The sequence below is a fragment of the Nycticebus coucang genome, chromosome X, assembly GCF_027406575.1.
Source record: "Nycticebus coucang isolate mNycCou1 chromosome X, mNycCou1.pri, whole genome shotgun sequence".
NCBI lineage: Eukaryota > Metazoa > Chordata > Mammalia > Primates > Lorisidae > Nycticebus > Nycticebus coucang.
The window spans coordinates 129,453,223-129,479,670 of record NC_069804.1 but is presented as its reverse complement, the minus strand read 5'-3'; the positions used below and the strand labels follow the sequence as shown (position 1 = coordinate 129,479,670).

The following is a 26,448-nucleotide window of genomic DNA, read 5'->3' as shown; positions in this document are numbered from 1 at the left end:
CAAGGGGAGATACTCCCTAAGGGTAAAATGGTGAGGAGCCGCCACTTGCGACTGCTGTGATTCAGAATGAATAGGGTGAGAAGCAGAAGAATATGGAGAGAATTCACAGGACTAGGCCTAGTTATCAATTTCTGAACTTGTGTATCTCCATCAGTTGATTTCATATTCAACATGTATTTTTTTTGTGTGGGTAGAACAATGTTCAGGACAAGGAATTATATCAACATTTTGCTTTTTGTTGATTGATATGGAGAAATACAGTAACACACATACTGCTTAACAATACAAATAATTGGCACCTGAAATTCATTTGCGTAGTCCCTTGGAGCCCTACAGAACAAAATGTTTGTAATAAATACAGCTGTGCTGGCGATATTGTTGTGTTAGAGAAAACAAAAAGTTGATCTCTGGTCCAAGGAGCTTATAGTCCAAAGGAAGTCAGGGAGGAGCTTTGAGAAATCTGGCTTCTAGTTTGGGTTTGCTCTTTCCTTAGTGTGCCCTGTACTTTTATGATGGCCTGGTTTTGTTCTTCCTGATTTTTTTAAACTGTAATGACTGTTCTCTTCACCAGCCATGAGAAGCCCACCCAGCCTTCAAGGCCCAACTTTAATATCTATCACCTTGGTGAAAAACTTTGCTCAAGTGCCACTACCCACTCCCCTCCCTGAGTCAGATATCTTTCCCACACTCCTTTGAGCTCTTTTTTTTAGCTCTTTATTACACTACCCAAGTCTACTTATATTGGAGTTAGTTGTGTCTGGGATTTAAGGGTCAGGACCCTGTTTTAGTCATCAAACTCTCTTTCCAAGCACTTACAGGAGAAGAGAGGTCTAAAAACATGAAGGAAAATGTATATTTAAGTAGTATTAGTTACAATTTCAAATAGTATGTCAAACATCTTTTCCTTCTGTCTCCATACAACCCTGCATGTGAAATGCCTCCAAATTTCCAGCCATGGGTACAATCATCATGTTAAGTAAATTGAAGTGTTTCCCTATGTGGCTAGATTCTTTGAACATCTTTTTTTTTTTTTTTTTTTTCAGTTTTGGCCCAGGGGCTGGGTTTGAACCCACCCCCTCCAGTATATGAGTCTGGCGCCCTACTCCTTTGAGCCACAGGCGCCGCCCTTCTCTGAACATCTTTAATACAATACTTTCTCCAAAGAAAATCCTAAATAAATTTTTGTTGAATCACACTGGGGCTGTCTTTAAACTCTACACTTCTTTTCTCTCATCTGTAAAATGGAAGTGCTATCCGCCCTACTTCATTCACAGGGATATCACATGAGTAAATGGGAAAATGGCTGTGCAATAGGATAAAGCAGTATGGAAATGCAAAATGTTCTCATTAACTATCCAAGGATTTACTCTGTGTCCATATTGTAGCACTTGAGGATGCGGACTTTGGCTAACCTCATTGCAGCTGCATTAAAGAGGATTCTCTGTGAGCTGCTTAAGAGGGGAAGCCAAGAGGCTGATTACAGCTTAGAGCCCCGCCACAGCCATCAAAAGTTACCAAAGGGATACTGGGACTTCAAGTTTCTTTCCAATTGCGCAGGAGGAAAGTCATGGCCTCAGCCACCTGTTTCCTGTCTTCACTATGACTCACACCTTTCAGGTCCACTTGGATGGAACTTTAGATGAGATCTGTTTAGGCCCACTGCCCAGAGACTCCATGGTGTTAAGGCTCAGGTAGCCGTGTGAGGGGAGGAGCATGAAACTAAGACCTGAGACCCAGGGGGACTAAACCAAGGTCATAAGACACTTTTTAGCTTATTCAGAAAAACAAGTTCAATCTCTATTACCGGTGATGTAAGCATGAGGCTACTGGCTATAGAGAGGATGCAACGTCACTCCTATGATATCCTGCTGCAAATGCATAATCTCTGTCTAATCACAAGCTCAAATTGAAGGGCATTCTATCAAATAACTGGCTTGTACTCTTTATTTCTACAATATACTGTACCAAACGATAAAGTCTCAGGAACTTTTCCAGATTAAAGATGTCTAAAGGGACATGATAACAAGGCAGTGTGTGATCCTGAATTGGATCTTGGACCAGGAAAAGAATATTATTGAAGCTACTGATAAAATTCGAATATGGACTGAACAGTATACAATAGTGTACCAGTGTTAAATTTCCTGATTTTTATCATTATACTGTGGTTATGATAGAAAATATCCTTTCTTTTAGGAAATATACACTAAAGTATTTAGGGGCAAAAGGGGAATAATCTTTGCTCTTCATCTCAACTGGTTTGGTAAAAAATAATAAAATGCACTCTGTGTGTGTGTGTGTGTGTGTGTGTGTGTTTGAAGAGAGGCAGAGAAAGAAAGAATATCAAAAAATAAAGTAAATGGGGCAAAATATAAACAACTGGTAAATCTGTGAAAAGAGATAAAGACATTCTTTTTCTCTTGCCATTCTTCTGTAAGGTTGAAATGACATAAAAATAACAAGTTTTAAAAATAGTGAGAATTAGACCAAAATCTAGATGTCTATTTAAATGTTTGCTCTAGAAAACGATGTCACTTATTATGTAGTGTTTGTTCGCTTAACTGTCTTAAAAAGGAGTTATTTAAAAAAAAAATAGAATAATACACTGACAATTCCACAGTTCAGAAAACAGTGAAGCTCTGGCAAGGCTACCACCTGTGAACTTGTTCTTAGCCCTTCAATGGTTAAAATGGTTTTTAGAACTTAGTCAAAAAACAAACAAGCCCCAAGTGCCTGCAAGCCCAACCAGGAGAAACAGTTTAAGTATGGGAACACTCACCTCAGTGGTTTAATGGATGCCGGGTCCTCAGCCTAAATGAACTGGACATGTCAGTTGCAAAGCTGAATGTCTCTAAGTGTGCAACCAAGTGTCCACCTGCCTTCAGCACTTTGTGGAAAGTACTGATGGAAGGTGCTAGAATAGGTTACACTTACCAGAAGGAAGGTAGGGACAGAAAGGCATATGGCAAAGACACAATAAGTAGTGTCACTTAGAGGTGGCTCTGTGAGTGTAGTGGAAAAATAGAGGTAAGCTCTTCTTATCTTGGAATGTCCATTTTCTTTTTTTTGTTTTTTGAGACAGAGTGTCACTATGTCGCCCTTGGTAGAGTGCTGTAGTGTCACAGCTCACAGCAAACTCAAACTCCTGGGCTCAAGTGATCCTCTTGCCTCAGCCTCTCAAGTAACTGGGACTACAGGCACCCGCCACAATGCCTGGCTATTTTTATGTTGCAGTTGTCATTGTTTAGCTGGCCCGGGCTGGGTTCGAACCTGCCAGCCTTGGTGCATGTGGCCAGCACCGTAACCACTGTGCTATGGGTGCCAAGCCCGGAATGTCCATATTAACAATCTTTGCTGCTCAGCAAAGAATAACTAATCTTTTTCATCTCACAATCTCTGGGTAAGACTGGCCACACAAACAGCTCTGCAAATCCATCTTTGGGGAAACCAAACAGCTTAGCAGGACAATCAGAAGGTTCTGGTCCAAAGTTAAAAGGGTCAGTAAAGGAACACAACAGGAATTAGAAATGATGGGGCAGGCAATGGCCAAATTATCCAGGAAATTAAACACCTGATGGTAGAGAAAAGGACACGAGAATAGATGTCAGGCAGTGGTGTGCTGTTAAATGTTTAATAACTGACTTTCTGTGAGAAGGAAAAAAAAACAAAAAACACGATCACCTTGATTTATAATATTTGCCAATTTTCAGGGTGTAAATATTCCCAACAGGGCAAAGTTCAAGTTACCAACATGATATCACTGAAAACAGAGTTGGACAGCAACATACACAATCAGCTCTCACAAATTAGCGTGAACTGGCTGCTGCATACCAGTCGCAGTGTTCGTGTACCAACCCTACAGCTAGTTAAGTAACTTAACCTATCTGAGTCCCAAATTCCTCATCTGTAAGATGTCAGCCTTATACAATTTTTTTTATTATTAAATCATAGCTGTGTACATTAATGTAATCATAGGGTACAAGGTGCTGGGTTTATATACAATTTGAAATGCTTTCGTCAAACTAGTCAACATAGCCTTCACGGCATTTTCTTAGTTATTGTGTTAAGTTATTGTGTTAAGACATTTATATTCTACAACTAGTAAATTTCACATGTACCCTTGTACATTCGAGAGAATCAAATGAAACTCATTTATCTCTATCTAAGATGTCTTCCAGCTCTGATCATCTGTGATTCTGGGCTGGTGTTAGCTATGCTGTTGGCTTCTTGTCTTTTTCCATCCCACATCAAGTGTCATGAGCAGGGAGAGAGAAAAAGAATCCTGCAGGAAGCTGCTCCACAGTGTGGTAATCAGAGAAGAAACCAGCACATCAGCATCAACTGCCTGAGGTATACGAGGTTCAAGGCAGTGACCACTCCAGATTTTCTGTACAGGAGAGATTTCTGGGTGGAAATCTGTTTAGATAGTGGAACCAGAAAATTTATACAGTATTATCTTAATGGCATATTGATTTTGGAGAGTTTAAGTTGTGTAAATGGTGCTTCAGGCCCATGCAATGTATGTGCTGTCTTCCTACACTGCATCAGAATCTGCCTGGTAGTGAAAAGTAAGTACATAGTGAAACCAAGGTACATTCATTTGTTGATATCCAGCAAAACTAAAGGGAGTAAGTCAGTGCCACTTTTTTTGACTGCTATCTTTGTCATTTATATCAACTAATGCCAGGTGACATAAGTTACTCTCAATGTTGCCTTTGCTTTGTCTCTGGAGAGACAAGTGCTTAATCTACCCCCGGACATGGTTTCGTTACCTCATTAGATCAGGATAGGTACTTGAGACCTTTGTAAGAAGTATCGGAATGTAACTGGAAATAAACCAGGATTCGATCAGAGGAATAAATAAAAGGGACTAGAAGCTTGGTCCCTGCCGGGATTCCCAGAACTTCAAGTTCATGGAATCAAATGAATAGGAATTCTGGTCTTAACGTGCTGCGGAAATAGAATGGAAGAGAAAATCTTCACCCAGCCATTCAGGAAACCCTGAGTGCAAAGGAGTTTTAGTAAGGTATAAGAGACTTAATACCTTGTGCTTCCGGAGGCTGCCAGGACTGGTAGGCGTAGAGATGGGAGACTGCTTAGACTTCGGGGTAGAGAGCTGGCTGCTGGAGGTTCCATTAGCTAGGCCAAGGCAAGAGAAAAGGAAGGGATAAAAATCAACAGCAAAAAAGGAGCACGTTATCCTTCCCCTCCGAAGACGCTAAGAACATTCCAACAAGGTACACAGACACCCAAGCGATGTGGTGAGTAGGATAAAGGTAAAAGGAAACACATTCCTCAAAAGGGCAAGAACTGCAATCCCCAGTTAATTAGGTCCCTGCGCAGTGCAAGGCAGTCATCCTCCCACCCTTTCCCTCCAGTGCTTGCCAATCACAGGGGTCTGTTTCTTTTCAAACCTTTTTCATATTCATTCCAAGGTCTGACCCTAACATCTCTGGGAGGTACTCTGGGAAGGTATTATTTGACTTTAATTTTATAAAGGAGAAAAGTGAGGCACCTTAAAGGGGAAGAAATATGAGTCATTCTCTGGCCAGGGCACATCCCCTTTGGTGGCAGATTATGGGCTAAGTGCAATACAGCCCCAATGTCAATCTCTCCCGTCTCATTTCTGGCTCATCTCCCCCCACTTCTCTACCTCATCCTGGGGGATAAGAATGAGAAAATAGGCTAGTTAGAAAGAAGGAAGGAAAAAAAAAGAGAAAGTGCAGGGAAACAGAAACTGAAATGTAAAGAAAGTCTGGAACAGCAAAATGGGCAGAGGAGAGAACCAAAATAAGAGGGAAAGAAATGAGGAATGGAGGGGAAGGGAGACAAGAAAGATAGGGTAAGAGATCAGAAGAGAACATTTGAGGAAGTTGAAAGAGGGAGAAAAACAGCGATACAGAAAGGCGGCCAGACTCAGGGTGCACCCCGTCTGCCTTCAACCAAGAAAACGCTGAAAATTAAATAGCTTTGCTTTTATATTCCATCGTGTTTTCTAATTGTTTTACATTCCCTTGCTAATGAGCTTTTTAATATCCAACAGGAAAAAAAAACGCGGTGCATTAAAATAGACCAATTAAACAGCTTTCAAAGTGGATTCACGTTCAGATATCTCACGCTAAAGTATTTTTTTTTTTAATCTTAAGACCCACGTTGTTAAACAGAGAAATTCTAAAATGTGCTTTAAAAACAAAGGTGAACAGCCTAAGCGTGTTTGGAGAGTGGGGGAGGAGAGCGGGGAGGGGAGAGAGAGAATGAATAAATAGAACATTGAAAAAGTTAAGCAGAAAGATGGCCTGAGAGTGTTGTTGTTAGTCCCCCAGGTAAAGCTCATATGGCTGTTATCATGAATATTTCCTGAGGATATATTCCTTCTGCACCACTTATGGTAATGCTTCCCTGGGTTCTGGACGCTGCACATCAACTGTGGAGATGAAAGAGATATCAGTGTGGTGGTGGCTGAGTTTACCCGAGGGCAAGTGAGCTGAAAAATGGATAGTTCAGCATTAACTGTCACCTCTCATCCACTCGCCGAGAGGTCATCCTCCCTGTCATTCATTGGTTTAGCACTGGCTATGGAGCACACTACCTGTGAGCCAGATGAGGCATTAGGCATTGGGGTTTCAGGCAGGCAAGTATCCAGTAGAATAAGTGTTGAGGCGGAGCTCTGCATAGGGCATTATAGGAACCCAGAGCACAGTCTTTGAAATCAAGGGCCTGGGAGGCAAACTAGAAGAGGCAACACCTGACAAATCCTGAAAGATGAAATCTGGAATAGGAAAATCTATAGAAACAGAAAGTAGATTCATGGTTGCCAGGGCTGGAGGTGGGGGAGAAGTTGGGGAGAAATGGCAAGTGTCTCTTAATGGGTATAGTGATCTTTCGGGGGGGGGAGGGGAGACAAAGACATTCTGTCATTTAATAGTAGTGATCGTTGGCCAAATCTGTGGCTAAACTAAAACTCACTGAGCTGTATGTTTTAAATTAATGAATTGTACGGTATGTGAATGGAATCTCAAAAAATCCATGTCAGAAAAAGAAGAATCAGCGCTACTAGGGCAGAGTAAAGGTGTAAAAGAGCACAGCATGTTTACAGAAGTGTCAGGAACTGGTAATGGCTCAAGCGCAGGGTGCCAGCCAGCCGAGAGTTCAAGATGAGGCTGGAGTCCCAAGGGTCAGACCTTAGGGGCCTGTTGTGTGACCTATTCAGAAGTTTGGGTTTGGTTTCGGAAGGAACTGTCACAGAAAGATTTTGAGCTGGAAGTGATACGATCAAATTTGCATTTGAGAAGTATGACTCCATCAGCTGAAGTAAGACCAGGGTGGAGTGGGGGATGGATAAAAACAAAGAGGTTGGTAAGAAGCTATTACTTTAGTCCAAGTGGGAGGGTGTTAATGGCTTGAAATAAGACCACAGAGGAGGCAGAGAACAGACACAGCTGGGCCAGGTAAGCTTCGAGTGTTATGTTTACATTCCTGTGGAAGCCACCCAAAGAATAACATGACCTGCATCAAACAGCATTGAGCATGTGAGAGCCAGACTTCGTCAAGGAACTAGGCTTACTGGTGAATAAAGAATGCACTTTAGGAAAGGCTGGTCTGCGGACCCACAATGGGACAAAGCAGTCAATTACTCTCTGTAGGAAATGAAGGAGTTAATAGTTGAAAGAGTTAATGGGCCACCTACAGTGCCTGAGTGTTTTCCCAGTGAGACCTGTACCCTAGCCAGCCAGACAAGAAGCAATTGTGGTGACCTGTGCGAGCTGACACAATGGAAATCTTCCAAAAGATCCCAACCTCAGCCATGAGGTTTAACGGGTGTGGGCATCCCCAGGTAAGTCTATCATTTTATTTTATGTGATTGCTATATACTTCATAGATTCCAGTTTCCCAGTATTTATTAGTCAGGCTGTCAAGAAGTGGCTGTGATACTCCCAAAATTAAAACTACTTTCTTTTTACCCACACACTCATCTAGCTCGGAATGAGCCCACTGGCCTTGCCAAAATGTGGGGAATTGTTAGCCACAAGCATCTCTGCATGTGATTCCGTTTCCACCTACTACAGATCTAAATACATAAGCTCTTCCTCAATGTCCAGTTCTTTTCTCAATATCCTCTGAAACTTTTTCACCTAATAAATTTAGGGGTGGTATATAAATACATGTTTCATATATGCCTCTCTATTTTCTGCATATTGTACATTTATATATGTTCCCCACTTCCCTCCTCCAGAGAATCAATCTTAAGCTTTCTGTTGTCACCAACATTCAATAAGCATCTTGGAAATCAGTTGTTAATAATTTAACTGCCATTCACTGCATTGTTGGGAAAAAAATGCAGATACTTTCCCAGACTTTTCCAGAGTTCTCTGCTGGAATGAAATCCAAAGATGGACACAGAGAAATGAGAAAATATAGGCATGGTTGGGCAAATGTAGATTCATTACCAGCTGAAGGAGCCCCTCCATGTACAGACTAGATAAAAATGGATTCATACAGAAATTTCGTCTGTGGATTATTTGTGGAAAAAAATCTGGGAAGGTGCCATTTGATATGGATTCTGGAGCCAATTCACATAAATGTCAAGTAAGAGAAACAGCAGGAAATAATGCAAATAGGGCCTGATAGACTGCGTGTGCTCAGATTGGTAAATCCATGTGGATAGGCTGTCACATTGCATTTGGAGAGTGGCTGGAAATGGCACCGCTGTTTGATATCCCTCATTTTCCTCTATTCTTCTTGACTAAACGTCCTTAGCTCTTGTCTCTGAGCATCCACTTCTCAGAGGCAGTCTAGGAATGCTTTGGGGGACGGTCTTCTCCTTCTGTGACTTATCTCACTTTCTCATTTCCCTCCTCAGAACCACAGCCTTGCCTCCCTGTTCCCACCTTTAATTCATACATAATCCAAATTCTCTCATTTCTTTCTTCTCTTTGTACAGTGCATTTTCCCCTTTGCAACAAGGTGTATCAAAAACTTTTCCATCCCCTAAGCCACCTTATCGATCTTATCGACCAAAATAAGATAATAATTACTGTTTATTGAGTGTCTATGGTGGGCCAGGTGCACGCTCTCTCTCTCTCTCTCCCCCCCACACACACAGACACACACACACACACACACTCACATGCACATTCCAGTTAGTGGAAGCAAAGTCAGGATTTGAACACAGGTGTCTTGGATTTCAAAGCTCATGTGGTTTTGTTTTGAGTTCTTGCTACATAGGCTCTTGCTTTCCAAAAGTAATTGCTTAGGAAATTCCTTCCTATGAGTTTTCTGATGGGGACTAGGGAAGAGGGGGGAAAGTTGTGGTAGACAAAAGAGAAACAAATAGGAAGAAGGTAGAAGCAGACACCAGAGCTGACAGCCATCTTTGGGGGTTCTACCCTATTTGACCTGGTTTAAATTAGGAAGTGGTTAGCAAGAGTTTTCCTTCATCCGCCAAACCAGCTGGGTGTCATATACAATGTCATGGAACAATAGCAAACAGAGCAGCCAGCATGGCATGCAACTACCCTCATGGGAAGATATCGGTGCCATCTGGGGTGTCACCTCCCTCAGTTGGTGCATTTAATTAATGTAAAAGATTGTTATCTTAAACCTCTCAGCTACAGGAAGAAAGGTATTTTTGTGTTGTTTAGTAACAGTAGGCACTAATCACATGTGGCTGTTGAACACCTGAAGTGTGGCTAGTCAGAATTGAGATGTCCTGTAAGTGGAAAATACAATGCAATTTCAAAGAATGTAAAATACTTTATTTCTTACATTGATTACTCATGAAACAATAATATTTGGATTGTATTGCTAAATATAGCAAAATGAATTTTGCCCATTTCTTTTAACTTTTTAAAAATTCAACTAGTAGAAAGTGTAAAATGACAAAGATGGCTTGCATTTGTGGCTCACGTTATATTTTTAGTGGACAGAGCAAGGCCAGACAGTCACCTTCAAGAAGAAAAGAACAGCCAGGTCCCTCTAGCTTAAGCAACCCAAAGCAGACTGCGCGGTTTAGAAAAGGAGGACCCCAGAACACACTTCTTTCCTGACTCCCCTGCTGTTTTCTGTCTCTTGACCTTCCCTTCTAAAGGCTGAGAAGCCATGCTGTCTTGGGCATTTGGAAACAGGGAAGGTTGGACTTTCAGCAATAGGTACCCCTGAGTTGGGGGAAGGGAGATGGAGAACACTGGATTGCTACAATAATGACTTACTGTTGAAGAATAGCAAACTAATTATCACATTACAATTCTCTCAGCCTACCAGGATGGGTAATTAGTTTCTTTGGGGGCTCCTTAAAAAAAAGGAAAGAAAGAAAAAGAAAATATTTTTTTCTCAGCAACTAGCTATTTGGCCCTTTTAATTCAATTCAATTCAACTGGGGGCAAAGTTACATAAAGGGAAAATTAACACATTGATGACTGAAACGTAAATAGAGAGAGAACACTAGAAATGTTTTTAGTTCTTGAAGGCAAGCTTACCTTTGCCCATCAAAATGGCAAGTCCTGGGTTAATCAAAGGTGGTGCTGTGCAAGCTTTCCTTCAAATATCTCACAGGAGCCTCCTGGGCTCAGATTTTATCCCTTTACCATAGTGTTTGGCCTGCTTTAAAGGCAGACATGGCCAATGTGACATGGAGTCTAAGAGTCCATCTGCTCTGCCCAGTGAGAATGAGCTACTTACTCCTTTTAGGAGTATATATGGACAGATCAAGTTCTTTCTTAACTCGAGTTTAGGGCTTAACAATAAACATTCCATTTGGGATAAACTAATAGTGGGGGGAGTGGGGATTGAACTTGAGGGGAATAAAGTAGAATGATCTGGGAGCAGAAGAGGAAAGAGACAATGTGAGGACTAAGGACTAAGAAATCAAATTACAATGCAAATGACAGACTGAATAGCATCTGTTTATGAAACTTTAAGTCAAACTTAATGCAGAAATTAACTGAACCATGAATTGGACCAAATATATACAAGGGCTGTCCAGAAAGCATCCAGACATATAATATGAAAAATAGAGACATATATGGCTGGATACTTTCTGGATCACCCTCATATATTTTAAAATCTAGCAAACTAGTTCAAACCAGAATCAAATCTACGTATTTTCTAATGAATTAGAACATTAAAACATTCCTTAAGCTGAATCTGAAATAAGTCAATGTTTCATTTGGTTTGAGTCTCTGCTGAAAAGAAATATTTAGGGCTTTCTTTCGCCTTCAAAGGGGAGTAGTTAACATCCCCTGGAAATGGCCTATCTTCCAGATAGATCCTACAGCCCCGGTTGAGCCTTCAGATGACTATAGGCCCTACCAATATCCTCTATATATGAGAGACCTTAAGCCAGACCCACCAAGCTAAGCCACTCCAGAATTCCTTGCCCACGGAAACTATAAGATAATAAATGTTTGTTTTAAGCTACTACATCTTAGAGTAAATTGTTTCACAGTAAGAAGTAAGTAATACTGGTTAGAAATTCCAGAAATAGCTAGTGCTATTTCTGAAAAACAATTAGCTAAGCAATTATTGCCAGACTTTATGGATCTTGACCAAGTGTGCTTTACAATTCTCTGCTTAAGTACAGTCCTAACAATTTGTTTCTCAGTCTCAGTGTTAAAACCTAGGTCTTTATAGTTTCAGCAATATGAATTTGCTTATAGTCATGAGCTTTTCTGTACACTTGAACGAGATATCACTAAAGCACATGTATTTTTATTACTTTAACAAACATTATGCTTACTGGGACTCTAGCACCATGCTGGGTCAAATAGGTGCTTCTATGCATCTATTCACTCACAAGCATTACTTGAGCATCTACTAAGGGCTAGGCACTGCACTCTGCACTGAGGATACAAAAATGAACATGGTACTTCAAGGGGCTAAGTATTTAGTTGGGGAAGAAGGCAAGTAAACACATACTTTACAACATAGTGTGGTGACTATTACCCCCAGAGACATGAATGACATGCTATAGTATTGCAGAGAATTGTGTGAGGTCTTGATGGATGAATAGTTTTCAAGCAAAGAAAACTGATAGATTAGAGGGATGGCATTTTAGGTATGATAGAACAGGTTGTGCAAAGACATGGAAGTAGCAAAAGCCTGGACTACCTTTTCATGCTTTAGTTTCTTCTCCCTGAGAATAATGAGATGGCTGGTGATATGTACCCTCCTGGCAGCATGAGATAGGCAGGGCAGGCTGTTTCACTAGGCATAAATACTTCAAAGTCAATAGGCTGCTCAAGCTGTCCCAAACTAAAGGGCCGTTATCTTTCCCTAAGGCTTTCAGAGTAGAAGAATTCTCATGATGAATCCTGAGCCTTGGGAAGACAAATGTGTGAGTCTTTTGGACCATATAATCTCCGAAGTGTGAACAACACAAATTGTCTATGCATGAGTCTACTAAGCCTCTGAACTTGGACTTCTGTGGCCATTTATTTTAACATTTAGACCAGTGCCACTCAAACTGGTAGTCCAAGACAAGATAGAAGTTGCATTCAAACATAAATCAATATACCGCTGCCTTCATCAATAAAATCATGCTCTGAAAAAAAAAAGGTCAGCTGAACTAAATGGTCTGCTTAGTGGCATAGTTGATTTACATTTGGCACAAGCTCCTAATCTTACCACAGACCGACTGATAACAAATAGTTCATGCGTTGGCAGAGATCTGCACTCCACATTTTTTAGATAACTCACTATGCACTAAGTAAAATCTTAGATGATAAATCTATTTGTTTCCTTTCAGAAACTTGTCCATGCTTTCTCTCTTCATTGTGAGACTAAGGCAACATATCTTTAAAAAAAAATTTTTTTTCATTTTATTTCAAAATATTAAGGGCATACACATGTTTCAGTTACATGAATAGCTTTTATAATACTTGAGTCAGGGCTCTAGGTGTGCCTGTCAGCTGAATAGTATTCATTATACCCATTAGGTAGGTCTTTACCCATTCCCTTCTCCACCCTGCTCCCCCAAGGCAACTATTTTGTCTCCTTTTGTGAATTGTAGATATTTATGTGTACTTATCTCCCTTTTATTTTGGCTTCTAATTAGTTCAGAGTCAAATCTGAAGCTCAAGTGTACCAACTGTGCTGACAATTTGGGGTGTCATTTTTTAAATTCTTGTTCTTGATTCAGATTTTCAGTCTCAAATTTATGTTTGACTTGATTATTTCATTGAATATGTTTTTGGCTGAATGATGTTGAAGATGATGACAATGATGACAACTATGACAATAAGCATTACAGCAAGCATGGAAAACGGGCCAGATCTCTGGGCTGCACCCGTTTGATTAAAACAAAGGTTATGGTTGTGCCTCCATGACTCCAAACAAGTTTAACTGTTCTAGTCTCTGGATTGATAGAAGGTTTTAATGGAGATACAGTGATGTTCATGAGGAACTCATTCCTCTGCATGCAGAGGGTCTCAGTCATATATGAAGTCAGCATGCACAGTTTAGCAGAAGAGCACTCACCGTCTTGGTCGTTACCTGAGTCAGCTGGAGACTTGCTTCGGCGCATAGGGCCAGGGCTCTTGGCTGAACTCTTCTGAGGTGTTGGGGATGCCTTTGGGCCAGAGGCTGAGGGGTTTCCCTTCATGACCCGGCATTCTAGGGCAAAAGGACACAGATAGCAGGGTAAACCTCAGACTTAGCACGTTATCGGCTTCTGCAAACTGAAATAAACATCAAGGCTAAAGGACTCAAGTGGCTCAGGACTACAGGTGGTGCTCATTATTTATAGGAACTTCTCTGGGAAAGAAGGTATGGGGGAAACTTCCAGAAGTCACTGATCTAAGCTAGGTGTTTAAGTCCCTGGATTAAGAAAACAAGGACGGAAGTCCAAAAGCAGGTCAAGTAGGTAATTAGTCAACTCAATCATTTGTGCACAACTTTGCCATGTCCCAGAATAGCACCTATTGATACAATGTTTAATTAATTTCCTTGGAGTAGAGATTGATAGCTCAGAGGTTGCAGCCACACAAATGAAACAAATGCCTACATACAATAACTAAGAAAATGCCATGAAGGCTACGTTGAACAGTTTGATGAGAATATTTCAGATTGTATATGAAAACAGCACATTGTACCCCTTGATTGCACTAATGTACACAGACAGCTATGATTTAACAATAAAAAAAGAAACATGCATAAGTAATTTAAAGAACAGGGAGGGAACTACCGTTCATTGTCTATTACATACCACACATTGTAATAGGCACATGATGGATGTCATGTCATTTTATATAAATCAGCACTACTACCATCACCACCATCTTGCATTTATAAAGTTCTGTTTGATTTTCAATGTACATTATCATCCCTTATGCTGGTTTAATGAATTGATGAGTCTGCCACTCAGAATTCAAGAAAGTTCACGAGCGTGTAGGAGAGTCTTCTAAATGTTCCAGCATTTGCCCTAGCCCCAGTGTAGCACATCTAGAGTGCCCTTTCTGTGCAGTAGGGTTACTCTGCATACCCTACTATGGTCATTTGGGGCACTAACAGTGCTAATTTTAGGAGAGGATCATTATGTTAACTTTGCTGATGAGAGTACCAAAAGCTAAAGCCTCTTGCTTAGAACCACAGAGCAAGAAAGTAGCAGAACAAGGACTAAAAGTCAAGTGTCCTGCATCTCAATTTAGCATTCTTCCCAATACAGTTTTTGCAGCCCTGTGCTGTGGTGTGCAAAGTGGAATCAACAGTTGAGTAAAGGGGAGTCTTTCCTCTATAGACACCTCCTTGTGGCTTCCTACTTAAAAATGTGTTCAAACATAAATAGTAAGATTAGGGGAACTATTCTGGTCAATTGAGTTTTCAGGAAACTGAGTTAAGCAGAATGCCCATTTTTATTTCACTTCTTGTTTTGGTTGATGAACTTTGGTGATCACAGTCCAGAGCTAGAGATATAGAAGGTATAGCGAATTGGACATAACCTAGGGTTTGCTTAGCTATTCTATGATCATTTGCCTCTTCCAAAAGAGAACACAGCAGAAATGCCACCTCTTACAGGGTTCTTATCATTTTGTAAACTCTATAATAGTAAAACTCCCTCTGTTTTTCTCATACTTTACTTCTCCTAAGTGAGAAATATGTTTTGAATGTGTCTTTCCATCAGGATCCCATCCTAACCTTGTTAGTGTGTTAGCTAGTTCACCTTTAACTTGAACCTGGAGCTTGGACTCAAGAAAAGGGAGATGGGCAGATGTTTAGCTTCTTTCTAAGATTAACAAACCTCTGGAATCCTAAATCACAAAACAGGGGAATGGGGCAGCAATGGGTTTGACACTAAGAATAAAGTAGAAAAATCATTCTAAAAATGGGACCATTATAAGCCAAATAGCTGGAGTATGATGACTTTTAAAAAAGTGTATGTACAATATCCAAGTTCTGACTCCAAATGTTCCATCTGATTGTCTGATTGTGCCTGTCAGCCTATGGGACACAATATGTGGCTCAAGAAATATGGTCACCACTGATGGTAAGTTTTATTGAGTTTGGAGGCTAGAAGTCTGGAACATCTAGTCAACCTTTCACTTAGTGACCCATATACCCAAATATATAGGAGAAAGACTAACAGTATCTGCCTTTAGGGGACCATGCATAGATGTTCTCCAGACCACAGAAACCATGGAAATCCTAAGGGATAGAGGCAGGAAGAACAATGGGGTGATAAAACCCAGTGGTTGTGCTTACCATTTTCATCCAGGGAAAAATCATCCTGAGCATAGCGAAATTTTTCAGGACCACAGGCAATGAACACATCATCATCACCAAAAAAGTCATGGAGACAGGTTACCTATGGAGAAAGTAGAAACACTGGATTGGTATTTGATGATCTTGTGACAATGAACCTCACACCCTGTTGGCAGGGGAAAAAAACATATATAAGCCATCATCTCCAGTTGCCAGGGATCTCCTTCTTCTCAAAACACCTGCCCCACTCGTAAGTCTGCACTATGACCCCTAGTGGGTGATGATACATGGTCTTTCCATGTTTCACGTGTGAGAGTGTTGTTTCTATTGCATCAAGAGCAAATTGATACTATGTCCAAATGGAATGTCCCCCTCTGAAGAAAACTCAGCTAGCAGAAGGCCCTACAAATGTCTCCTTTTCTCAGAGCCTCAAAGACAGTGTTCCTGGCCCAACTTCAGGGCCAGGGATCTAGGCCAAGGCATATGAGAAAAATCTACAGCCTGTGGTGGATGGACCCTGAGCTTACTCAGAAGTGGAAATTCCTCTCATAATCTTCATCTGTTCTAAAAGAAGGACATCATTTCTTAACTGCTTTGGACACACAAAAAGTGAACTTTTTCTAAAAATGGACCAAGAACCTGGTAGGGACCCAGAATACCATTCCTCCCTGAGAAAGCAGGAAAGGAAAATTGCGTTAACTACTTAAAACTTCATCAAGTGCTGGGCATGGTGGCTCGTGCCTGTAATCCTAGCACTCTGGGAGGCTGAGGCAGGTGGATAGCTTGAGCTTAGGAGTTCAAGACCAGCCCGAGCAAGAGCAAGACCCAATCTCTAAAACTAGCCGGGTGTTGAGGTGAGTACCTATAGTCCCAGCTACACAGGAGGCTGAGACAAGAGGATTGCTTGAGCCCAAGAGTTTGAGGTTGCTATGAGCTATGATCCCAAGGTACTCTACCCAGGGTGATATTAAAAAAAGCAAAGAAAAGAAAACTTCATCAGGACCAATGGGTCCCAATATGCTTGAGTCTGCTGGTAGAGCTATGCTCCCAGGACCCTTCCCAACATCTAGTGCCCTAAGCTTTGTTACTTCTCCGCAAAAGAAAGACAGTCTCCCCAACCCCATTTCTGCGCAAAGAAATGAGGGTTTGGGGGAAAGTTTACTGCTCCCTACAGACTCCCCAATTCTCAGCTTTCCTAATTACATCCAATAATTAGTTAAGCGCACCAGGGAAATCCCAGGAGAAACCATAGAGTCAGAACATGCATATCCCACTTCTTAGGTCGAAAATGTTCAAAGCCTCTAATTGTTCTAAGCTTCCATTCAAGCTGCCAGCAATGTCTTTCCAAAGGCACAGTGCTCACAAACTAACAACAGCTCACTGGGCACAGAGAGCAATATGTTACATTAGAAAAATGTTTTTATTAATAGCATCATCCCCTACCCAAGTTCAATTGGATCCCTGTTCCCCTAGCCGAAATGATTGCTAGCTTTACACAAAGGGAGAGATGCTTAAAGATTATACCTATTGTCTCAGCCTCCCAGTCATTCAAGAGATGCCAAGAGACAGAAAGGAGACTTGGAGGACTGCCAGGGTTGCTCTTATTAAGCCTCTTCCCCATCCTGGGTCCTGACCTCATCAAATATGTGTAGGCCAACACTTCTTCAGTCCACTAGTCCCTGACCCGTTCATTCTACAATCTTGCAATGACAATTAGAAAACTACCACTGATTGAATGCTTGCTCTGTCACAGGTATTCTGCTAAGTATTTCCAAATCTGTCACCTCGTTTTACCCTCACAACAAACCCTAGAAGTTAATATTATTATTGTTGTTATTTTAGAGATGAGAAAACTGAACCCCAGAAAAGTAAAGAAGTAAAGAAGTAAATTGTGCAGGTGGAAAGTAATGATGTTAATTAAAGACAGATCTGACTGCCAAGCCTGTCATTTTAACCACTCAGCAATACAAGCACTTATGTATAGTCTAGGCACTGGAGAGACAAAGATGAGTGAGACTTAGGCCATGGCTTCATGGAGCTCACAGTATGATGAGGTGAGATTCATTGAATTAGAGCATTTCAATTTAGTGTCATGAAGAATTGATTATCACATGTAAGTGACACCAGTCCCTGGCTGGCACTGTTGGTTCAATAGACCTCCTGCATAATGTCTTGATAGCAGACCCAGTGATAGAAGCCACACAGCTTTGAGCCCTGCTACTGACCTCCTACCAATGTCTTGGTCATTGACTCAATAAAATCTGGAGCCCCTAACTTTGATATATCAAGTGTCTGAATTGTTTGCACTCCCTTGACCCTGAAGATCTCTGCCATGTCTTCTTGTTAAGGCTGCTCTTGATCCTGACTACCTGCCTTTTTTTTTTAGTCATAAGTCAGGAAAGCATAACCCTTGGGTGTCCCTCTACCTAAGATTTAGCACTTGGTTTCAAGATCTGCCTGTGTTTTATGGGTACTCACAGGTTTCTGAATATAAAGACCAAGTTCATATCTCTTTCTATTCTTTTCCATGGTTCCTGTTGGAGAGCTTATCACACAGTGAGAATTTAGTTAGGACTATTTCTGCCTAAACTGCATGCAAAGAAGGTAAGAAAGAGGAACATCCAGAGGCTTTGTGAGGGTGTTCAAAGACAGAAAAGTAAGAATAAGAAAGATGAAATCAATTGTAGCAGACAACAAAAATTAGCATTCAGAGACTTTGAAAAGTAACAAAAATACACAAATTTAGGAACAAGAAAGTAGAAATGACTGTGAAATCAGAAGTTATGCTTCCCAAAACTATGCTAATTAGCTTGCAAACGTGGATGAAATACATGAGTTTTAAAAGAAAGTCTAAATAATCAAATGAGCTCAAAAAGAAATAGAAATCTAAACCAACTAATAGCTGTACAAAGAATTTAGTAAACGAAGTTTACTAGGGCATTCAAAGCATGCCCCAAAGTTACCGGAGCATTCATTTTGAGGTATTTGTGTTAATTGCTTCCCAAGAAGAAAATCTAAAAGTTTGAAACCTGCCATCTCAGACCCTGGTCATGATATCCTACTGTAGGACAACAAAGCCTCACAGATTGCTCTGGGGGTTGCTGTTCCAATGACCCACTCTCCTCCAACCACAAGCCTCTCCACTCTCACCCAGGCTTTGGGGAAAGCCTTTGGATAACCCCCCCTTCTAAGAAAGGCAAAGTCCCCTATGCTTCTGACAATTTCACAACGGCATGTCCAGCTTCAAATACATGCGCATTGCAATCCAGCTGTTCAGTATCCGGTTTCTTGTGTGATCCCATTCCACATTTTACTGGCACCCAAATGTAGACCAATTCATATTGTACATGTGGATGACCAGCTTTCCCAAATGCCTTGAATATTGAGATTCAGCAGCCCCCCATCTTTGTTATACACAGGCTTGGAAGAATAGAATACTCTGTTTTTAAGAGTGCACTCTTAAATATGAGAAGCCCAAGGCACAGAGAGTCAAAGTGGCCCAAGGATACACAGCTAGCTCACGGCAGAGTTGGGACTGGTATTCAGGGTCCTACTTCAATTCAGGACAAAACAATTCAATTGCCTGAGAGAACATATCTTCCTAAAGGCCTGCCTTCAAAGGCTTATATATAGCCTAGACAGGAGAGTTCCCATTTGTTCTAATCAATACCCAATATGCATTAGATCATCTTACTAGATTGAAAAAGAAGCTTCTTTATGGATCATATTTTAAATCTATGGACAAGAAAACTATTCATTACTGTAACTGGTAGTTGAATATGTGATAGAGAAGGACAAGAAGGAGGGGGAGAAGGAGGAAGAAAAAATAAAAAAGAAAAAGGAAGAAGAAAAAAAGAGAAGGAGAAAGATGAAAGAAGAATAGAATATAAGAAACTCCCACTCATTTAACACCTGTTTTTTAAAATTCCATGGAGGTCATGCAACAGCAGATGCAAAGTCGGCCTTAGCTTACATTAGAAATGTATGATTTTCTAAATTCATTTTTCGAGACAGAATTTCCATTATGAGGTGGCATCGGAAGTAGTAAATATAATAATCATTATGATGCCACTTACAGCATCCTCAGGGATCAAAGGTCTTGCTGACATCAGCTTCAGTATGAGTCATACTTGCATATTTAATTCAGAGAGAACACAAAGGTATGACACCTATCTTTATAATTAACCAACTGCCAGCACAAAATCAATAAAATCAGCTCACATTAACATTGAACCATTGACTCAATGCTCGTCTTTAAAAAATCCCAGCAGGTGCTGGGGGAAGGGAGCCCAGCTTGACTGCACATTACCGTGAACAATAGATTAGACAGATGGTTCAGTGGCTTAAATGTGGAAGTATAAATGGACAAATGGGGCGGCACCTGTGGCTCAAGGAGTAGCGTGCCAGCCCCATATACCGGAGGTGGTGAGTTCAAACCTGGCCCCAGCCAAAAACTGCAACAAAAATAAATAAATAAATGGACAAATGGAGACAACAGATTACTGTGTGGAAGCAGTTTGAGTCTATCCGCTGCAAATGGAAAATTCACTCTGTGACTTGATTTCAGCTTGATTAGATTCTCCAGCCACACAATATAAATGCTGACATTTCTCCTACCTGCCTGCTGCTAGTTGACTCTATGTTTCACTTACCTAATTAGGCAGAAAGAAATACTATTTGAGGACCTAAATTCTTGCTTGTATATCTATGAGATTCACTTTTAATGTGCAAAATACTTTCATTAAAAGTTCAATTCCACTAATATTGATACATTAAGCATTTACTAGAGCCAAGGAACTCTATGAGAGACATGGAAATGTACAATAAAGGACCCCTGTCTTCAAAGAGCTGACAACATAATAAGTCAGAACTATACAAATAATTGGAATACAAGGCAGGCTGTCGTCAGCACTTTTTTAGAGGCACAAAGACCAAGGGAAACACAGAAGTCAGAGAGGACAATTCTAATCGTGAACTGGGGAAGGCTTCCCAGAGAAGATGGCAAAAAAACTGAATCTTGAAGGATGAGTGGGATATGGGTTGATGGAGATAGGAGGTACTCCTGGCAGAAGTAACTACACAAACAAAGGCAGGAATCTGCCTTTCTTAACAGCCCTTGAGGCAAAAAGAGTTGCATCTTGTCAACTAGCATTAATAACAGAGATTCTGACCTTCCAAAGTTGTGCCCAGCACAATTGCCCAGACCCATCTGCCAAACTGCTGCAAGACAAAACATACACTTGCCTACTGGTGGAATTTAGGGTGAAGAGGAGGGCAGAGAGTCTATGGAGAGGGATGGCCTCAGTGGTGAAGAAGCGGGAGCCCCTGTGGCAAGGAAGACAAACCATACTGATTTTTTAGTCTTAGCAACAATGTACTCTGCCCATGGAGAGTGGCTGGCAAGCCTTGAAAAACGAGTTAATGAAAGATTCAATAAACATTACAGATGAGGCTATTTCTAAAAGTTACTGCTATTCTCATTCTGGTGTATTTCCTGTCTGCCAGCCTTGGACTGCCTCCAGTCTGAGGTTGGCACAGAGTTGGCTTGGTGAACTGTGACAATGTTTCTAAGACAATTCTAGCTTTCTTATCAAACTTGTTTTCCTGGAGTTAACTTGATGTCTTCCTAGCGGGTTTTTCATGAGAACATTTTTGCCTGAGCAAGTAGTTCCTTGGTTCTGTGGTGCCTCTTTTAGCACAGACCTTTTTATTTAATACTCTGAACTCCCCTAAAATTTCTGCTAAAAAAATAATAATACCCCACATACACCCATTCTTGTTTTCAACTTTAATCAGTCATATCACTCATCTCTTAAAAAACCCCCAAAGCCTGCCCATCATAGATAGAATAAAATCCAAACTTTTAAATTTTGCTCTATATTATCTTAGTCCACATATGCTCGCATGCTTCAGCTACACTTGACATCGTTCTATTCCTCAAACCCATCAAGACTTTTCCCATTTCAAGGCCTTCACGCTTGTAGCTCCCTCTGCCTAGAAGGTTCCCATCCCAGATATTCACAGGGCTAGAGTTTTCTTAACAATCATTTCTAAAGTATTATATATTTAAGCCTGAGCAACTCTCAACTTATGTGCCATTGTTCTTTTTTTAACCCAACAAATTAGGCATTATTATTTAAATTATTTTATATAGTCAATATTGTATAGATTTATCTACATCTATACGAGTTCATTTTCTTACTATTTTTTGTTTTATATATCTCAGGCCTTTCTTATGGGGTCATCTTAAAATTAAACACATTGTTATTTAGACTTTATTATTCTGTCTTCCATATCTCTTACCTTTACTTTTGTATTTTCCATTTTTTTATCTGTTAGTATTGCATTCAGGAAAATATTTACAAATCTCCTAGTTTGCTTTTTCTCTCTTGAGATGTATTTAATTTGTAGTTTAACCCACTCATTGAACTTCAATTATATTTTTGTGTTTAAAAATTCTATTTAATTTTTTCCCAAATTTGCCTGATCACATCTGATAGTGTATTTGTCTTATTCAATCTTGTTTTATGTTTTGTTCCTTTAAGCAATCCATAATAAAGTTATTTTATGTCCTGTATTTGATAATTCTAATATCACATGTCCTGGGACTTTAAATCTATTGTTTCTGCTAATTCCCTCATGGTGGCCTATTTCCCTATGTGCTTTATAACTTTTAATTGTGAACACATATTTGGTTGAACTAAATCTTAGGGAATCCCAAGAGCCCTAGGTTGGTGATGCTCTCCTCCAAACAAAGATGAGATTTTTCTTCTGTCACTTGCCAGGAGGCACTAACAAGTGGGATGACTTTTTTATTTCTCAGTTATGGTTTCCCTTGCCACATGAGTAGTATAAATTTGAACTTAAGATCTGTGTAAGGGCAGGCTTTAGGTTGCAAAATCTCAGAAGATAACAACAGCCAAAGCAGTAGCCATATTAGTGGACTTATTTATCTTGTTTCCTACCTAAAGTTATGACAGAGACACATAAGTTTACAAGTAGGTTTCTTTTGCTGTCAGGCACTTTATTTCCAGTCTACTATTTTATCAGGATGTATCCACTTTTTTTTTTTTTTTTTTTTGAGGCAGAGTCTCACTGTGTCCTCCCTCAGTAGGGTGCCGTGGTGGCACAGCTCACAGCAACCTCAAACTCTTGGGCTTAAGTGATTCTCTTACCTCAGCCTCTCCAGTAGCTGGGACTACAGGCACACGCCACAATGCCCAGTTATTCTTTTGTTGTTGCAGTTGTCATTCATTTTAGCTGGCCTGGGCCAGGTTCGAACCTGCCAGCTTCGATGTATGTGGCCAGAGCCCTACCCACTGAGCAATGGGCGCCACCAGGTGTATCCACTTTTAGATACCTGGCTTAATGTTACAGTTTCAGTATCAGGTTCACCTCTTTTCAAAGACCTTGCATGCCCTGCATTTCCGTTCATATCTAAATGCTGGGATCCAGCTGTGGAGTTTTACATCTAGGGATATATACTGCCTGCTTCTCTGCTTTCAACTTCTGGTTCCTCATCCCTCTTCTGCCCTTTTTTCCTGCAAGCTTTACAAAGCATTAGAAAATGTTTGTTATAGGTTCATAAAACAATTAGACGTTAGAATTACCATATCACCCAACAATATTACCTCTAGGTATAGATACAAAGAATTGAAAACAGAAACTCAAATACTTGCACATCAATTGCAGCATTGGTAGAAAGGTAGAAACAAACCAAGTATTCATCCAATAGGTAGAAACAACCCAAGTATTCATCAATAGATGATGGATCAAGAAAATGTGGTATATCTATACAATGAAATATTATTCAGCCACAATAGGAATGCAGTTCTGAAACATACTACAACATGAACCTTGAAAACATTATGTTAAGTTAAATAGCCAGACACAGAAGGACAGAGGTTGTATGATTCCACTTACATGAAATATCTGGAATAGAGAAATTCATAGACATATAAAGTAGGTTACCAACGGCCCAGGGCTAGGAAAAAATGGGAAGTTGTTGCCTAATAGTTACAGATTTTTTATTTTGGATGTTAAGAGTTGAAAAAGGTTGGAAACTAGATATTGGTTGATTCACAATATTGTGAATGTTAAGTAATGTCACTGAATTTCACACACACAGTGATTAAAATGGCACATTTTATGTTATACACATTTTACCAAACTAAAAATATCAATAATATACCAAAGCCATTGAATCGTACACTTCAAATGGGTGAATTCTATGGTATATGGATGATATACACATATCAATAAAATTGTTAAAAAAAAAGAGAAATGTATAAAATATTTATTAAAATTTATTCAGGATTGGGAGGGGGAGCAAGATGGAGGCCGAGTAACAGCTTCCTTGCATCTGGGCACCGTGAGTCTCGGGAGATAGGACTCCAGGCATCTCTGGCTGGTGGGATCTGCCTATCATCACCCCTGTGAGGATACAGGGAGTCAGCAAGAGACTTCTGGACCCCAAGAGGAGGACTAAAACAGTGGAAAAATGGCAAGTGGTCGCATGTGTTCAATCCGTCTAAACCTGCCTGCAACTTCCACAGGCACGAGAACTTAAAGAGCAAGAGGAAGTGAAAGGAAAATTAGGGCAAGGAAACAGATAAAAGAAATCACTCATGAGGAAGAATCAGAAGAAAACTCCAGGCAACATGAAGAACCAGTCCAGAACAAACCCGCCAAGGGACCACGAGGTAGCTACTGCAAATGATTCCACCTATAAAGAAATGTTAGGAATGACAGAAAGGGAATTTAGAATACACATGTTGAAAACAATGAAAGAAATGATGGAAACAATGAAGGAAACTGCTAATAAAGTAGAAAATAACCAAAAGGAAATCCAAAAACAGAATCAAATAAGAGATGAACGATATGAAGAATATAGAAAGGATACAGCAGAGCTGAAGGAACTGAAACAGTCAATTAGGGAACTTAAAGATGCAATGGAAAGTATCAGCAACAGGTTAGATCATGCAGAAGAAAGAATTTCAGAGGTAGAAGACAAAGTTCTTGAGATAACTCAGATAGTAAAAGAGACAGAAAAGAGAGAGAGAAAGCAGAATGTTCACTGTCAGAATTATGGGACTTTATGAAGCGTTCCAACATACAAGTTATAGGAATTCCAGAAGGGGGAGAAGAATGCCCCAGAGGAATGGAAGCCATACTAGAGAATATTATAAAAGAAAATTTCCCAAACATCACCAAAGATTCTGACACACTGCTTTCAGAGGGATATCGGACCCCAGGTCGCCTCAACTCTAACCAAGCTTCTCCAAGACACATTGTGATGAACCTGTCCAAAGTCAAGACAAAAGAAAAGATTCTGCAAGCTGCCAGGAGTAAGCGCCAGTTGACCTACAGGGGCAAATCCATCAGAGTGACCGTGGACTTCTCTAATGAAACTTTCCAAGCAAGAAGACAATGGTCATCTACCTTTAATCTACTTAAACAGAACAATTTCAGCCCAGAATTCTGTACCCTGCTAAGCTAAGCTTAAAAATTGACAGAGAAATCAAGTCATTTACGGATATACAAACATTGAGGAAATTCGCCACAACAAGACCAGCTCTACAGGAAATACTTCAATCTGTTCTGCATACTGACCACCACAATGGATCAGCAGCAAAGTAAGAACTCAGAAATTAAAGGACAGAACCTAACCTCCACACTGATGCAAAAGATAAAACTAAGCAATGGACTCTCACAAAATAAGACGAATAGAATACTACCACACTTATCAATTATCTCAATAAATGTTAATGGCTTGAATTCCCCACTGAAGAGACATAGATTGGCTGACTGGATTAAAAAACACAAGCCGTCCATTTGCTGTCTGCAAGAAACACACCTGGCTTCAAAAGACAAATTAAAGCTCCGAGTCAAGGGTTGGAAGACAATTTTTCAGGCAAATGGAATTCAGAAGAAAAGAGGAGTTGCAATCTTATTTTCAGATACATGTGGATTTAAAGCAACTAAAGTCAAAAAAGACAAAGATGGTCACTTTATATTGGTCAAGGGAAAAATACAACAAGAAGACATTTCAATTCTAAATATTTATGCACCCAATTGAAATGCTCCCAGATTCTTGAAACAGACCTTACTCCGTCTGAGCAATGTGATATCTGATAATACCATCATAACAGGGGACTTTAACACTCCTCTTACAGAGCTGGACAGATCCTCTAAACAGAAATTAAACAAAGATATAAGAGATTTAAATGAGACCCTAGAACAACTGTGCTTGATAGACGCATATAGAACACTCCATCCCAAAGATAAAGAATATACATTCTTCTCATCACCCCATGGAACATTCTCCAAAATTGATCATATCCTGGGACACAAAACAAATATCAACAGAATCAAAAGAATTGAAATTTTACCTTGTATCTTCTCAGACCATAAGGCACTAAAGGTGGAACTCAACTCTAACAAAAACACTCAACCCCACCCAAAGGCATGGTTAAACAATCTTCTGTTGAATAACAGGTGGGTGCAGGAAGAAATAAAACAGGAAATCATTAACTTCCTTGAGCATAACAACAATGAAGACACAAGCTACCAAAACCTGTGGGATACTGCAAAAGCAGTTTTGAGAGGAAAATTCATCGCTTTAGATGCCTACATTCGAAAAACAGAAAGAGAGCACATCAGCAATCTCACAAGAGGTCTTATGGAATTGGAAAAAGAAGAACAATCTAAGCCTAAACTCAGTAGAAGAAAAGAAATATCCAAAATCAAATCAGAGAT

General features: G+C 40.2%; 1 protein-coding gene across 6 annotated transcripts in view; it reads right to left on the bottom strand.

Moving 5' to 3' along the window:
* The window catches only part of DCX (doublecortin), a 103,981-nt gene that overhangs the window by 14,342 nt on the left and 63,191 nt on the right, over nt 1-26,448 (bottom strand). For 3 of the 6 annotated variants that reach the window (XM_053580550.1, XM_053580551.1, XM_053580552.1), the window contains exons 4-6: nt 15,691-15,793; nt 13,471-13,605; nt 5,039-5,136 (exon numbers count right to left, since the gene is read on the bottom strand). In XM_053580550.1, coding sequence (XP_053436525.1) covers nt 5,039-5,136; nt 13,471-13,605; nt 15,691-15,793 — 336 coding nt within the window. The remainder of the gene's footprint in view (nt 1-5,038; nt 5,137-13,470; nt 13,606-15,690; nt 15,794-26,448) is intronic. The other 3 variants (XM_053580553.1, XM_053580554.1, XM_053580556.1) reach the window with 3 other exon arrangements.